An 18,094-nucleotide genomic window follows, 5' to 3' on the forward strand; every position below is an offset into this window, starting at 1 on the left:
TTCTAAAACAACGAAAAAAATGACAAAAAATAAAAAACAGGACATTAAACAACATTATTACAAATTGGTAGCACGTGCTTGCTCGTGGGAATGCTCTGGCAAGTTCACATTACACAAGTAGTTTATAATTGACGAGTAATTAAATTATTCATTATCAATTATTATTATTTTTCGGGCAGGGTGAAAGTAAAATTTATTTCACATTTTGGAATAAACAAAGAAACATGAAAGTCCCATGCAGCTAGCAAAGCAAGCTGTAATTTGGCTTTCATCTTCCACTTTAATTTGGCTTCTCGGTGGACCACATCTTCTACGTGTCTCATCAGGTCTCTTTTTAGCTTCTTACAAAACAAAGTCCCCTTCCAATTTACCGCAAACACACTTCTGCTAACAATATCTTCGCTGCAAGAAGAAGAAGAAGATGGCAGAATTTTTGTTATCGAAATTTGCAGAGTCCGCTGTATCCCAAACAGTCCAAAGAATCACTGACCTTCTCATCTATGAAGCCGCTTCCTTAAGCAGTGTGAGAGAGGATGTGGAGGTCTTGCAAAACGACTTGAAGTCCCTTCAGGGCCTTATAAAAGCAGCAGACTCCAAGCAAGAACATGACCAACACCTCCAAGAGTTGGTACGCCAAGTCAAAGATGTGGCTTCTGAAGCTGACGATGTTATCGATACCTACATCCTCAAAGTTGACTCCTCTTGCATCAAAGCTTTTCATAATAAAAGAATTCGACCCCAGATCAACTCCGTCCGCGCTAGAATACAAAACATAATAAATACAGCCATGCCAATTTATGGATTCGTATCTGCTGTTAGAGAGGGGACGAGTTCCAATGTAGGTCTGCAGCGGCTTTTGAGAAGATCATCTCCAAATGTTGATGATGGCGATAATGATGTTGTAAGCTTGAAGAGTAGCACCAGCGCCTTAACAGAAGAGTTGACTAAGGAGGAAGACCGGCTGTGCATTGTCTCTGTAGTGGGTATGGGTGGTTTAGGTAAGACCACTCTTGCCAAGAAAGTATTTAAATGTGTTAAACAAAAGTTTGATTGCTCTGCTTGGGTTTTTATATCTCAACAATATGTGCTAAGGGATGTTTTGATTGACATCTTCCTCCAAATTGGTTCTCCAAATGAAAACATGAAATTTGAAAGAATTAATTCTGCCAGAGATATTTTAGAACAAAAGAAAAAAGAGAGGGAGTTTTTGAATGCTTTGCCAGAGCACGAGCTAATAGATTCGCTCAATGATAAGCTGAAAGAGAAGCGATTTCTTGTGGTTCTTGATGATATTTGGAAGATTGAGGCTTGGTATTTTTTAGAGCGTGCTTTTCCGAAAGGAAAGAAGGGAAGCAAAATTCTGTTTACCACACGCAATAGGGAGGTAGCCTCAGCTGCTGATCCACGGAGCTGCCAAGTTGAACCACCTTTGTTGACATTGGAAGAGAGTTGGGAGCTTCTTAAACGGAAAGCATTTCCAAGAGATATTGTGGATGCCCATGGTTGTCCACCAGAGTATGAGAACTTAGGAAAGGAGATGGCTAAAAAATGTGCAGGACTTCCTCTTGCTGTTGTTGTGCTTGGAGGCTTGTTGAGTACAAAAGCTACGTTGGAAGAATGGAAGAAGGTGATGAGAGACGTGAATTCAAACTTGAACAAAATGCAACCAAGACAACAATATGAAGGGGTGAATCAGATACTAGCCTTGAGCTACCACGATCTACCTTACTACTTGAAGCCCTGTTTTCTGTATCTGGGCAACTTTCCTGAGGATTATGAAATACACAAAAGAAAATTGATCCGATTATGGATAGGAGAAGGATTTATTCCCATGAGTACGGGATCAAGAGGAGAGATGGAACAAACATGGGAAGATGTAGCTGAAGGATACATGGAAGAGCTGATCCATAGGTGCATGGTTCAGGTGGAGAAAAGGGACCATACAGGAAGAGGTGTGAAAACATGTCGCATGCATGATCTTATGCGAGACTTGTGTATAAACAAGTCCAGAGAGGAAAGCTTTGCTCAGATTATGGAAAAGACCGATGGTTCTGCAGCTTCATTTAAGCCCTCGGGAGGTAGTCGTTCTCGAAGACTTGTCATCCATCCTGGTGTTGATCTTCAATATCGCAAAACACATTGGGCATGCAACACCTTTTTCAGAAAGCTTGTTAATCCATGTTCTTCTTCTTTGGTGGAGTCTAATTGGGTGGAACAGGTACATCCCAATCTTCGTTCTCTTTTGTGTTTGGATGGGATATTTCTTCCTTCATCAGCATTAAAATCAAGCAAGTTCAGAATGTTGAGAATGTTGGAAGTTGGTGTTAGTGTTGGACGTTGTGAATTTATAGTTCTTAGAGGAATGGGTGATTTAATTCACTTGAGATATTTATGCGTTGAGATTTCAGGGGGATTCTTCTGGCTATCATCCTCCATTGGTAATCTGCGCAATTTGCACACTCTACATATTAAGGGTTATGCGTTTCTCAGAGGATCAGTAGGCATGATATCAAAATTGATACGTTTGCGACATCTGTTACTTCCTGATTCCATGAGGTATAATCAGAATGATTTTCGAATAGATAAACTAAAAGACATTGAGACGCTAAAGAATATACCAGCTTCTGTGTTGATTAGATCATATGATGCACTACACAAGTTGACTAATCTTCGAGACATATCGATACTCTTTGATAGTAAGGATAGTCATGTTGAAGATGATGTGAGAAGGGTGTTGGGGTCCCAAATCGTTCAATCAGGCCGTCTAACATCCTTGCGAATATGGATAGACAGCAGCGAAGCTGGATTTCCAAGTCTGGAATCGCTTTCCTCATGTCATAGTCTCTCTAAATTAGGTTTGGAAGGGAAGATGAAATTCCAACAACAACAAGGATTAATACATCTTCCACAAAGCCTTACCAAATTGACTCTAAAGTGGTCTGCAATGGAGCAGGACCCAATGCCAGTGTTGGAGAATAAGCTACCAAATTTAAGGTTTCTTATGCTTGGTTGGGATGCATATGTTGGTTCTGAAATGGTTTGCTCTGCCCATGGATTTCCAAACTTAGACACTCTTCATCTCACTGAATTGAACAATGTAAGAGAGTGGATAGTAGAGAAAGGTGCGATGCCGAGTCTCAAGAAATTAAAAATTGATTGGCTTCCCAAATTAGAGATGATTCCAGAAGGTTTGGAATTTGTGACTTCCCTCAAAGAATTGGAAATTGTTAGGATGAGGAATTCCTTCTGCGAGAAGCTTCAAGTGAAAAACGAAATTGAAGGGCAGGATTACTACAAAGTCCGACACATACCCTCTATCTCTTATTCGCTGATAGTCTGAATGATTAATTTCATCTCTTTTCACTGATATTATAAACTAATTTTTATGTATCCTTTTTTCTCTTTTCTTTTTTTATTTTTTATTTTTTTATTTTAAATTTTATCGGTCTCGTGATGCACAAACTCATTTATATGAATACAGCTTCTGCTGGTTTCTTTTGAGTTTTGACACGGTAGCCAGTTTTCTTTGTTTTTTTTTTTTGTTTTTATTATTATTATTTTTGAAATGGTTTTTTTTTTTTTGTTATTATTATTAGTATATAATATTGTATTGTGCATATATTAAATCAGAAGAGGAGATTTTAATCATAGACTTATCCAATTTTAGAGCTAAATTAAGCCCTCCCTTTTAGTTTAGATATTGTTGAAATGATAAAATAATAATAATAATAATAATAATAATAAATTATAGCTATAAAGTATAAGTCCTCAACTTTTGATATGAAAATTAAAAACTTTCCGTTCTGAAAATTTAAAAAAATAAAAATAAAAAAAAGATTCTTGAAATTAACCTTTTCGTTGGTTGATATTTTCAGCTTTTTGTAAATATATATATAAAACACTAAGGTCATTCTCATAAAATCATTACCAGAACTTTTTTATTTTATTTTGTTTATTAGTTCATTTGGATCTCTTCTATTCTTTTTCTGGTCTTTTCTTTTCTTTTTTTTTTTTTTTTGGGTCAAATTTTTTATCTATCATTTGCACAAACTTACTTATTCGAATTCAATCTCTGCTCGTTTTCATGGACAAAGATAGCACGTTTTCTTAGTTTTTTTATTTTATTATTATATTATATCGTACATATATTAAACCATTATGGCATTGGAATTAAAATATTATTTTTTTTATCAACTTTTTTTCTTTTCTATACAGTTATCGTCTATTTTTCTTTGTTCGTTGAATTCAATTTGACCTTTTCTATTGAATTGTTTTTTCTACTTTTTTACTTGAGAGAAAAAAAAAATTAAAAAAAAAGGCTCAAAAAAATAAATCTGAAAAGTTGTAATATTAAATTAAAGTTCAGTATATATATATATATATATATATTTCTCTAGCTAGAAAGAACTCGTTATCAACTTTTGAACTGAAAAGTAAAACCTCCCGCTCTGGAATTTAAAAAATTATATTGAAATTAAACATCATGTTGTTTATGGAAATCAACCAAATATTTTGGCATTCTACCCCAAAAAAAAAAAAAAAAAAAAAAAAAGCCAAACATTTTGGCAACCTTCACAGAATATAACTGACATAAATGTTTTAAAAAAACAATTAATTTGATCATATCAAGTCAATTCCCTCAAACATCGGCAAAAATAAAATTAAAATGGTTCAAAATGCCTAGCGTCAAATTGAATCAATGTTGAAAATTCATGGAAATATCTTAAGAATTATCCTCTTTTCTTCGATTTCTTAGCTGAAAATTCATTGTTGGTTACAAAAGGAAAAACAAAAACAAACAACCAATCCAACTCTGTTAATTGGACCATAACCTGCTTCCTCTTCAATCCAATTACATCATATTTTTACTTCTTATCAGCAACGGAAAAATAATGCACATGAAAGATTCTTGTATGGGTTATAAGTAACAATTACACGTTTGTACGAACATGACAATGTTTCTGTTCCGTCAAGACAACAAATGCAACCACATTTTGGTGAAATTATTCCTCATTTGTACCAACAAAATCATTGATTTATAGCTTTACATTCATATTGAGGTGTCAACCATAGTATCTCTCGATAGGAACCTACTATGCAACAAGCGACAATGGCCTTCATTCATTAAATATCATATTTACAGCCAACCATGGTAGGCAGCAACCCACTCAAATTTTCCGAAAAGCTCCACAAACATAGATGTTGTCCTTGCAGGTACATTGAAACATCCCATGGAAGTTTCACTTGTAGAACTCTTGACTACGTGATCAGTTGACATCAACTGCACCAAATCTCACATCATAAAAGCTATTGGTACTCAGCTGTGTGAAACAGAATAATTTAGGCAGACAAAAATATTTTAGCAGCGTTTAAAGATTAGATGTCTTAGGAAAGTTTTTCAAATCAGCATTTTATCTAGGAACTTTGATTGTTAGAAACTTTTATATAAGATTTATATTGATTTCACAATGACATTCATAATTTATTTTATGGTTGCATGGTGCTTTTTATTTATGTTCTAGATTTATATTACACGAAAGACTAGGAAAGTAATATTTTTGGAATACTATAAAAACCTATGACTACAAGCATATATATATATATATGTCTGTGTTTCCAAAAACAAAATAGATAAATGTCTCTATTTGTGTGTTTATGTATATTGGATGCATAATATGTTCATAAAACAAGCCTATGTTTTGACAAGAAGAATTTAAAACCACAATTGTGCAAACTAAAAGTTCATACTACAATTGAATTCCAAGTCACACTCCACCCCAAAAGCAGACTCCCAAATACTCAAGAAACCAAAAAAGTGATTTGCCTGTATAGGATGCAGTTGGAGAGTTCTAGCCCTCAATGCAGGACTCGAAAAAGAAATCTCACTTGGACATGAATTGATGATCACAACAAAGTATGAACATCTGTGACGGACAGGGTTAACAATACTACTGTTTGTACTGTATCAGCATCAAACAAAAGCGTAGAATTTAGTTTTACTCACATTGGATCCAGTTGGGATAACCCCGGCACACCATCATGGCCATCTTCAATGCTCATTGCTATAACTCCAGGGACCAACAAAGAACCAGCATTGAGAAAATGTACCCGTTTCTAACAACAAAAGATATATCGTGTCCCTGCCTTTGGAGGTAAGCCCTAATCTCTTCTATTTTTAAAATGATTTCTCAATTACCATTCTGATGTTGAATTCAACTAGGAATAAATTAGACCATATTTTAAGCATAGCAGTAAATTTAAATAAACATAAAAGGAGGAAAAAAGAGAATCAAAGACAATAATAAAATATAAAAAAAATGGTAGAGTTGTCCAGAAAAGTTTCTTGAAAGAGAAGAAAAAGAAAAAACGTTAAAAAACAAAACGAGAAAGACACATAAATAAGAAAGCACAGAGTGGGAGAACCAAGGCTTTCAGCACTAACAGAAAATTATTTTTGTGGTAATTTAACCCTTAATTTCTACTAGTTTATGCTTTTAAGTTAGATCGTGATTTAGCAATGCCAATGAATTAGCAAATCTTATGGTAAAATTACAAATGCCCACGATAATTCTAACAAACAAGCTAGGGTGATTTATAAAAATATGTAATGTAGGGCATTTCAACACCAAAACATGAAAAAGCGTTATGTTTCAGAATCTCAACATGCTTGGACACACCACGTCAGCATTTTAATGACAAGAAATTAAAGGTTTCCCCCCACTCCTTTTCTACCGGTAATCAGAACATCTAATTCTGATTTAACATGACATAATTCCTCAACCTGTATACTAGAATAGCTATTACTAGATTTGGAACGCATTCCTAACCCCTGCACTCTTATTTGCAGGAATAACAGCTAAAAACAATATATCCAAATTAACAATTTAATGACTGAAAAATAAGCTTTCCCTGTATATTAACACTTGGCATCAAGCTCTCTCCCTTGGGTAGTCCAAAATATTATTGACCATGAGTATACCACGTTCAGAATAAATATAAACAAGCTTGTCAACTGTAACAATGAAGTTTTTCCTTATCACTTATGATGATACCCCTTTCCTTGTTGAACTCAATTTGAAAATGGTAAAATAATTATGTAAACACTGTTATCAATTCGAGAAACATTGGTATTGAAGATCTTGAAAATTAAATTATGTTCCTCGCCTGGATGGCATTCGCCGTCTTCAAGAGGAAAAGAGGTGAAGAGTACCTAATAGGCAACAAATTTGAGAAATTTTCCACAGCAGCAAGGATGTGACTTTTCTGATGTTTGAATGATGGATCAGCAAATTTAGGTTGAATTCTAACGAAGTAAAGCACAAGATAATCAATCAACATGATATACATCAGACTAGCAATTTCCTATAAGAGAAAAATCAAAATAAAGATTCCAACGAGCTTCAAATAATGACTATGAAAATAAAGGAGAGCAGTTACAGCGGCCAGTTCTTCTCATTCCACTCTCCTGGAGGAAGTCCAAATCCCCAATTGTTGGAATGGTAAGTAAGATCAAGCCTTGTAAATTCAGACATAGCATTAAATTCTCGGTAGATGGATTATGTACAGGTTGTCGTAATTCCTCAATTAGAAAACAAAAAAGAAATAGATAAAATAGGATTGAAATACCCATTTTAGTCAAGTGAACACCGATAAGCCTATAGCCAACTTAAACATTTAAGGCCGTACAACGAGAGTAAAAATATTAGTCTACCTGTTGAACCAATCACCAGAGTTATACAAATCACAATCAAGTGATTTTGAGCGTAGCATCTCATCACCAGAATAGAAAAACAGTATTCCCTGGAGCGAGAAATTGTTTAGATACTGGTTAACTCTGTGTCAGCCTATATACATACGCATAGACACAAGCACTTATGCACAGTTATACACAAACCCAAACACGCATGCACACATATCAAAAAATGAATTATTTCCATACTAATTTAAGATAATTATAGATAATGCTAACAAATTGATTGTTACTGGACTCAGAAAATTATGTTATCCGGACAGGGGTAAGCGAATAATTTGAATACATATTACTAATTTATACTACATGGAATAAGAGTTTGACATTATGCTGTCCCAAAGAATGCATATTGAAGTAACCTGAGGTCTCGAATCACATTTGTATGGAGTTGGATGAAACAAAATATTCTACAGTGTCCATTCAATAATTTAAGTCTAGTTAGTTGTATTACCTTTTTTTATGGTCTTAAATTAACTAAGATAATTGAACTGCCGAGTTTAAAGGGTTAACTTGTAATGCCAGGTAATTTTCCTACTCCGATGCTGCAAAATACTTCACTATGTGCATAGTTGCTTAAGGTTTCTTCTGTTTTATGAGAAGCATATTTTATCAAAGTTTGCCCAATCATGCACTTGAGATAAGGATTCTCTTCTTACTAATCAATGAGATTAAAAGACATTCATCTGCTATGTAATTACACTCACTATACTATAGCTCCAAATTACATTTACTTTAAATGCTAATGGAAAAGAATATAAGACATGAAGAGAAAGCAAAAAGGAAAAGAAAATGCACATAGAAAGCAAAATTTTATGCTAATGATGCTCAATTCTAGTAACGAACCTCATTACAACTTCAATTTTAATTTATGGATGCATTATTCATTAGCCCATAATGGTGTCGGCAATCAGCTAACATTAAGTTTGATCAAAGATATTGTAAAAAAGGAAAAGAAAATATTTCCCTCAATAGCACCATAGTAATAAGCTTCATTACAGCTTCATCATAAAAAATATAATATGTTTACATATTAATTGTTAAGAGGAAAAAGATGTTGGCAGTTAGCTACATATTAACAGATTTAATCATAGGAAAATAACATTTAACAGATTCTGCAAGAACATTTAACAGAAGCATATTTAACTTAAAAGATAAGATGATTTTATTTAAAGATAACCACGACGTGATTGTGGGCACTGATGATACATTTATAACAAGATGCAGACAATTTTGGGATCATCTCCGGTCCTTTACATCTTACGGGCTTCAACTTCAAAAGAGTTTAGGGATTTACATTTAATTTCAATTGGTCAACATAGTAAATGTTTTCTAAAATTATACTTGCTCTTTGATACTCTCTTCTTCTCCTCCCCCCCTCCCTAGATAGAGGATTAAACATTCCATTCGAAGAGCTGTATTTACTTGATTTTATCCTGATTTTATACAATTAAAAGAATCAAATTACAAGGTACATCATTATTTCTAGTTATTTAATAGGGTAAAGATAGCCTAACATTTTCATTACAAACTCCAAACAGATATTAGTAATGTTCTTTCAACTAACACCTTGAATGTGATAAAATATATGCATTTTATATTTCATTGGCGTAGACTTGCCTTCTAACATGGTCATGGAAATAATGAAGTACCTCCCAATTCCAGTCCCAGGAAGACTGAACTGTGATGCATTCACCCCGCGTCCATTCTTTGCAACTTCACCAAAATCCCATCCTTCACCATATCTTCCAAAAATTATATGTATTTAAAAATTATATGTAGAGAAAGAAAACTAAAGACCCAAACTGTTACTGGATAAAAATGAAAATCGCATAATTCATCAACTTAAATGAAGAAAACTAAAGACCCAAACTGTTACTGGATAAAAATGAAAATCGCATAATTCATCAACTTAAATGTAGACATTTGAACCATCAACTCCATCCCACTCTGTTGTTAGGCTACGGAGCACATCTTTTGCTCTCATCTATAGACATATTATTATCAGCTGCTTAGCTGTTTTGTATTTATGATCACACCATGCTAACTTGGTCAGAGTTTCTTACCATTGTTCTTTTCATTATGTGACCCATAAGATCAAAACAGAACCCATCAACCTGACAAAAAAGTCATAAAACTGATTGAAAATGGTTTCTGGAAACCCTAACTTGAGTAGAGGGAGGGGGAAGCAGAGAGAAGCTTTTGCTAAAGTATGCCGTAGCTGTTTTCACCATCTTACAGTCTAAACAATTACCTTATAGTCAACTGTCCGGTGCAAAAGATCATCAATAATTAATTGCTCGACCATAAAATGCTCAGTGGCAGTGTTATTCACACATGTGCCATTCTCAATAAAACCATCAGTGCCTGTTCTCAAGTAGTAGCCTGGAACAATCTGCCTAGGACAAGAGAAGAGTGGGCAAACTTTTCAGGAATAACAAATTATGAGTTAACAATAGGCAGACACACAAAATTAATAATATAACAGATCATAACCTTGTTGAGAACAGAATTTTCATCAAAGGGCGCACTTCCATGCAAATGGCTATAGACAAAATCCAATACAACAAGGAGGCCAATATGATGAAGTGCCTGAACCAATACATATCTCCTTATATTAAATAAACTTATAAGCAGGCAACTAAGATGGAGGACCAGGGGATAGACAAGGGGCCCTTAAACATGAAAACAGGAGATGGGTACATGGGTAAATGGAAAAATATCTCTTAAAGGACAGTAAAACATTGAAAGCAGCGCTTTAAAAGAAAAAAATCTGAAGCACCACTCAAAAGACATACCAAAACTAATTTTTCTTTATGTTTAACATTCTAAGCTAAACAAATAATAAGAAAGAAACGTAAGATTAGACGCAAGTTCTTTAGCACTGTCTTTGCAATAAAGGCTATCAAATTGTCAACAGTTTGATTCACTTACTAAAAGATTAAGCTTTTGTAAATAATGGTACCATAATCTCCTTGTCTGATGACCAAAGAAAAGTCTACCTGTCTAGTCTTTTGATCAGTCCTCCTAACCCCATTTCTAATAATTAATTGTTCTGCACATGTAAGAGCCATTTTTTGTCTCGCTCATTGAAGGGGAGTTTTAAGAGAATATAAATATATAAATGACCCACCTCCCAGAAGCTTAAAGCTTTTGGGAAAAGTTGTAATTTAAAAGTACCGGCTGGGACTCAAATCGAGTGTTCAAATGTCTACTACTACTACTACTACTACTATTGTTAACTTCATATGCCTAATTGGGCTTCATTCCAATTAGTTTAAGCCTTTTAGGAAAATTGATAAGACAGAATATCAAACCTGGACCATCTTTCTAATTATACAGCAGGAACCATTTGGGATACCGCCGTAGCATCCTTTAGGGACACCCAGGAGAACAGGATTGAACCTTCATAAGAGTGATAAAAAGATCATAAGAGACAGATTAAACTGAAATAGCTACCAACGGCAGAAAGGTTTAGCATACCCCAGCTGTCCCCATCATCATTTTGGATAGCTGTAATTAGAGCTTATTGTTGAGCTGAATCTGGAGGAAACTGTTTAAGCATCTTGCTATCTGCAAATTCCTACAATTTCCACATCTTACATATGAGCAATGTAGGCACTTTTGGTTTTTCAATAAAAAGGTACTAGAGTATTGAAATTGAACCTCTGCTATAAATAACAGCAAAACAAAGTTCAGGAAAAGATAAAAGATTTTCAGATTTATTTATTTTTTATTTTATTTATTTATTTATTTTGGTCAACAGAGTTTAAGATTGATATTGAATTTTTATGCTCTTATTGATGAAACAAATTAATTTTTTTCATTAATTCAGAAAAAGCAAACTTGACTTAAGTAAGACAATTTTAAAACGACAAAATGGAGAAAAACTTCTAGGCTAGTGACTACTACCAAACACATATTACATGTTTATGAAAGTTAAATTTGTAGGCATTGGAATACATTAAGAGATGAAAATACAAAGAAGAAAAACAATATAGATGAGCTTTACATATACTCTAGATGCTATTGACAAAAAGTGACAATTGATCACCTCTATCAAAATGATTTATGCTTAGAGCATGAGAAGAATGCCCTGTGCACAAGATGAGTCTTGACTCTTGAGACATGAGACATGCACCTTGGAATAGACCAAGGTTTATCCCATAAATATATTTAGGAGAAAACCTCATTTCCATTAAGCATGATGATCCAAAATGTCAATAAAAAGCTCAACATCTTTGGAAAAGTACCAATAAATACAAGTTAGTCCAGATGATGCACCGCACTCTTTTTTCTTTTTCCTCGTAAAAGTACTAATTTCAATATTTGAAAAACTTACCACCTAACCAACAAGTTAGGTGAGATGTTAACGTAGTTCTCTTATCTTCATTTTCTACCAAGTATGTAAAATGAAGAACAACCCAATATTATAGTTATTTAATATACTATTTGAACCTTGCTCATAATATCAATACTACCACGATAGTACAAATTAAACCACAGTTTTCAATCATGTATAATTTAGTTTTTTGAAAAGATGAAAAACAACCAGTATTATAGTTATTTAACATAATATCGAACACTGCTGATGATGTTGATACTACCCTGACAGGAGAACTTAAATAAAAATGTTGGCACAACATGATATACATGCTTTCATGAGAAGAGCTAGCAATAATGAGTACCATAGTTACTGGTCATCAAAGAAATTAAAATGATTTAACAAAAATTAAAGAGAAATTACAAAATTATATTATACAACTGTGTATCCCCGAATTTTTGTATTTCAACTAATAATTGTAGTGGTTTCATTTCACACCCAAGTAACCAAAATAATAATAATAATAATAAACTTCTTTTGGTTAGTTCCTCTTGATGCTCTGGTTTGTAGATAACATGAGGTACCTATCAAAAACAGAAGTAAATAGATTGAAAAAAATTTCACTTTGCATCAACAAATTTGTGTGGGTGTGTGTGTGTGTCTCTACCTATATATATCTTATAAAATATTGTTAGCAAAAATTCCATAGTATCCTCTAAATTTAATTTGAAATTTTAGGCCCAAGTTCTAACAAAATTTAGATTTGCATACATAATAAATGCTAATTTTATAGGGAAATATAGAATATAGCTAGAAATACTTTTTAAGCTATATCCACAATCCAAGGACAGAGATGGATATTCAAAACCTAATTCCGAAATATCAATTATGACAGGGATGAAGATGAATTGCACAATAAAGATCGGATTTCTGATTTTAGACTTTGTTAGTCACATAAAAGAATATGTGATATCTCTTCTTTACTTTTAAGTCACCATCTAACAAGCTGACTCTATGGCATGTAATACCAGATTTAAGATGATATACACAAAAAATTTATATATTGTGAAATGTCCAGTTTTATTTGATACACTGATTCCATGACATTTACACTGTTATAAAATACATCCATTTAGTTATTCCTCAAGAATAGCTTCAATAAGTTCCTTTCTTCTTCTTTTTTCTCCTTAAGAGCGAAATTATTTATAAGCATATGCAGTTAAAAGAGCAGCTCTTAAAATTCGCATTTTTCTTTGAAGAAGATATGACTAATGGTATATGAAATAATGCATAGTGTTCTCCATAAATCAGCTGCATGCATTTCATCCTGATTTTATGTATATGATAAATTAGTGTGTCCATATTAATCGTAATTAGCTTCTGATCATCCCTCAAATTTAGCTTCCAACTTAATAATTTTTGTAATTATATCAATAGGTGAAATCTCTTTTCAAAGCTACAGAGCATTTTATTTTATTTTCTTTTTTCTGCCACTGGGGGAATCAGGAGAGAGAACTAAAAACCAAACATGAGAAACAAAATGTTCTAACCTACACACTTCCAGTTCTTTTTCTTATCATCTACACCACCAATTTGGAAGATTGGCAGCAGATGGACGTGCGTTATACTAGCATTTGCTAATTTCTCTGGATGGCATACACCAGCTGAATCCTTCAAGCACTGCATGCTTACTGTTTAGATATATACTTCCAAAGGATTTTTTCAGCATATTTATTCTATAACACCCCATGCAACTGAATCATGAAAACGATCACAAATGAAGCCCGGTGCACTAAGTTATTATTAGTCCTTTAATTCATGTTTCAAGTAAGTAGAATGGAAACAAATTTGCAAAATCTATGGCATTTGTGTGTATAAGTATAAAATAATTTCAAAATTTCCTGCACATGGTGAAGAGGACCTGCTAAAATTTTAACCCAATATTTGCACCAGTCCTTAGCCTCAATATATCTAACGGTGCTAACCTTCTTATGTTGGTTTTTATAAGTTAGGCTCTTGGTAGGATTAGAATTCCCTAGGTTTTGATTATACAGGTCTAAGTACACAATACTTTATCCAACTTTGCTTTACAAGTGGTTTAAATAAATGCTTCAGCCTCAGAGTTATGCCTGTGCGTGATTAATCATGTAAGCCACTTTTAAACCTCACACATGAAAGGTTATAGGCTTCTTGCATTTTTATCAATCTCGTTCAACACAATTAAGCATTACTTGTTCAATTTTAATTATGCAATTCTATCAATCTAACTCATAGCATGTATATTATTCATTTGAGACATTAATCAAATCAAAGCATTCAAGTCAAGAACTCATGTGTTCTTGCAAATATTACTCAAAACAAACATGCATGAATTACAACCATTCAGCCATGAAGAACCAAATTGGAATGGTTTGGCTCTACCAAACATGCATCCACTATATCTACCTTGTTGAGATGTGTCTTAACTTCCAAAGCTTGATATGCATTGTTACCCTTGTTTTCTATCAGCTTACACTTTTAGAGTGATTGTTAGCATGAATTCATATTGGAGCAGGATTGTCAAAAGTTATCATGTGCTTGAATCTTAGAAATCTATTTTTCTGGTTCTGTTTAAAAGTGCACATGCAAGGCCAACATCTGAGTCAATACGCAAGGGGAAGAACTCATGTTTATTAGTGCATGCGATTCCGGAGCAGGAAATAGAAAGAGAAGAAAATGAGAATGAGAAAAGAAAGACACAAGAGAGGGAGAAATGGAAAGAAAACTAGAGGCAGAAAACCTGTTTAATGTCATAAACGAATCAAGTTGTCTTCCTTGATGCAATTATTAGGATCACTTATATTATTGTCAGTTCCAAACCAATATGGAAGCTAAACCAACTAGAATAAGTAATAAATAAATAAATACGTGCAACCTAATAAAAATCCCCAAGATAATAAAGTCATAATTCATAAGATGGATAATAAACTTAAGCATAAACATCAAAGAAGCTTTTCTTGATTATGCATTAATTTGTTCATGATTCATATTTATTGTCCGATCTGACAAGATACCAATCAGATAATTAAGCTTTGATACCATGTTACAAATTATCCCAGATGCTAAGTTAGGAAATTGACATGGTACTGTATACCAAGATTTAGAACACAGACTAAAATGCAGAAGAAGCTAACCAATGAAGAAAAAAACAAAGACAAGGTATTTATCAATACCATATTCATCTAGAATTATGCAAAGAAGACTCATAAGATAGGAAGAAGGAAATAAGTTCATATTCTATAGCAAACAAATTAATCACTCAGATCAAGAAGAACAAAAATTACCTGCAAAGTGAAGGCCAGATAACCACCACAGTGTGGTGACCGGCACTGCAGAGGCAATGTAGCATACAAGAGAAAACAAAAACACATAGAACTCAACATATAGCCAAAACAAATAATCAAATCAAGAAAATCATAGTAATACTCGAAACTTGCTTTCCCTTCTCAGAATATAGGCTGAAATTAATTTCAAGACAATTTTGTATAAAAGAGACATTTTGTATCTCGTTGGATACTAACATCAATCCTTTACACCAGAGTCTTAACGCAGCAGTAGAACATAAATAAAATCAGAAAGAAAAGAAAGAACAGAAATAAAAATAAAACAAATTTAAATAAAATGTAATTAAGCTGGTTTGGTAGTGATAACTAAGAACATGTGTGCTGGAACTCTTTCTAGTCCAAGGCTCTAGAGCTCTTTAACAACTACGTCAAATTCCCTACGATGTTTTAACCTCAACTCTTCAATTTATTTTGATAAATTGAAGATAAGTCATTATTAAATCTACAAGCAGAGTAAGGCCTGAGTTATTACCTGAAATCCATTATTTGCAACTCATATATACTTATGTCTGAGAAAGAAAGTAAAGCAGGTTTCTTATCTGCCAATTTATCCCAGCCTTCAGGCTTTAAAGTATCAGAAGCATAAATAATTTTTGACTATAGAAACACCTTAGCTATGTTTGGATAACTGTGGGGATACAGGATACAACCAGCATACCCTCTAGCATATGGATCATTTGCATAGCATTTTTCAATTTTCTGGGTGCTAAGATGGTAAACAGAAACTTCATACACATAATAGCAGCTTTCCCAACCTTTTGGTCCTTTAATACTCCAAACGCCATTATACTCCTCAAGCCAGACATTTTCTTGGGGATTATCTGCCGACCCATCTTTATAAATGCAAGCCCATACTTCCTGTTCAATGCAGAAATAAGTTGACAAACAAATGCACAGGAATATCAACGATATATAAACTGTTAAAGTAGGAAAAGAAAGATCAAGTTACAATATATAAATAATAAATGTTATTAGTGGATATGATATACTTGAGCAGTAGGCGCCCAAAGGAAAAGTGAGCAGCTTTGTTTGAGTAAAGTGCACCAAGGGGGCCACTGTACGAGAACAATTCATCCAACATACCAAGCAACTGCGGACCAGTAACTTTACAGCATTTTCCATCAGCTGTAACACAAAGAGGAATAAATCATTGCCTGCTAAAGACAAGACACAAAAAGTTCATCCAGGACATCTGGAATTCAAAATTATAAGGTTGTCATGAGAAAAAAGGAACCATACTTGTGATAAAAGACGACCTTATATATTTCAACAGAGCATTAACCTTATATCTTCCAACAGAGCATTATTCAAAAACGAATAATAAAGAAACAGCTGCAAATATGCTTACGACAGAAAATTGCAACTGCTAAATGGCACTTGAGCAGAGGTTTGAAATCTAAACCAGGAGGCAATCTGAAAGCTCGGTAATCCCTAATATGAGGAAACTTTTCTATCACCTAGGAACATTAACTTTGAACCAATGAGTAAACTTGACAAAAATTTAATTCAAAACCCATCAATAGGTCAATCATGTACAACAGAACCCAAGTAAATAATAACCATAACTGACATAACTCCAATAAATTAGAAATTATCCCTACAAATAAACGATGTGTCACTTTTGCTGGAAGCCCGTAATTATCTTCTTCAAGCTTAACTTTCACATCCTAACCTGTTAGCAGTTATTCCACACTTAATTAAATGAGCTCAACTACCATGTTTAGAACAAAAAGTCTCGGCAAAGTTCAAACCTTCAATATCATCATCTAAAAATGACAAAGCAGCGCCTTTACTAGCAAATAAATAGCAGCAATCATTTCCAACATCCATATTCCATGCAATAATGGATTCGGAGACCCAGTACGCTCTTGAATACAACTAGCCGTCCTGGAACTGATACATATAAGACGCTAATCAATTCAGAAATTAATTTTGAGACAGGATATGGGAGAAAAGAATGGGAGAACCTGAGATATTGAAAGGGATGCGTGGGAGGACATGGAGGAGGGAGAGCAACAGCGAATGGGATGCGTTACGAAAGCAAGAGAGTGAAGGGGTTTCACTTTGGAGATAAAACGTCGTCGTTTTGAAGAAGAAGAAGAAGAAGTATATAAGAGAGTGGGTCGTGGTGGAGGAGCAAAGTGACCGTTGGAGGTTGGAGGTTGCAGAAGGATTTGACGATGAAATGTGGAGTGCAGAGGAACCGACAAGAGACATTGCCCACCACATTGGGGTGTTTGGCAACTGAGAATCCCTCAACTCTCGCACTCTCTTGACACTTTTTCCTTGCTAGTTTCTTTCCAATGGTTTAGCTAAATTATAATAAATAAATAAATTCTTGTAATAATGAAAAATCTGTTTTGCTTTCAATTTTAATGAGCCATTCTTCAAAATAAATAAATAAATAAGGACTATCTAATTTTTATTATTATTTTTTTTCGAATTTGAGATTTTCAATTTTAATTTTACTCTCAATGTTATAGGCAATATTTTAATTCCAAAATTGAAATTATAGCTCAGTTTAAATTTTTAAATTTTATTTAATCTCGCCTTGACAAGTTTAAGAAAAATAAATTCATTTAAAAATTTGAAAAATTATAGATAAAAAGATATGGTTTTTGTTTTATTTTGAAGATATAA

General features: G+C 33.6%; 1 protein-coding gene and 1 pseudogene across 1 annotated transcript; one reads left to right on the forward strand and one right to left on the reverse strand.

Annotated features, from left to right (window-relative positions):
- Positions 1–347: 347 nt before the first annotated feature.
- On the forward strand, positions 348–3,355 carry LOC132804924 (putative disease resistance protein At1g50180). The gene has a single exon (XM_060819326.1). It carries the CDS (start codon positions 422–424, stop codon positions 3,338–3,340), a length of 2,919 nt encoding a protein of 972 aa, XP_060675309.1. The 5' UTR covers positions 348–421; the 3' UTR covers positions 3,341–3,355.
- Positions 3,356–4,723: 1,368 nt separating this feature from the next.
- Positions 4,724–17,804, reverse strand: LOC125421668 (pullulanase 1, chloroplastic-like; annotated as a pseudogene).
- Between the last annotated feature and the right edge of the window lie 290 nt (positions 17,805–18,094).

Source organism: Ziziphus jujuba, chromosome 8 (genome assembly GCF_031755915.1).
Source record: "Ziziphus jujuba cultivar Dongzao chromosome 8, ASM3175591v1".
Lineage (NCBI taxonomy): Eukaryota > Viridiplantae > Streptophyta > Magnoliopsida > Rosales > Rhamnaceae > Ziziphus > Ziziphus jujuba.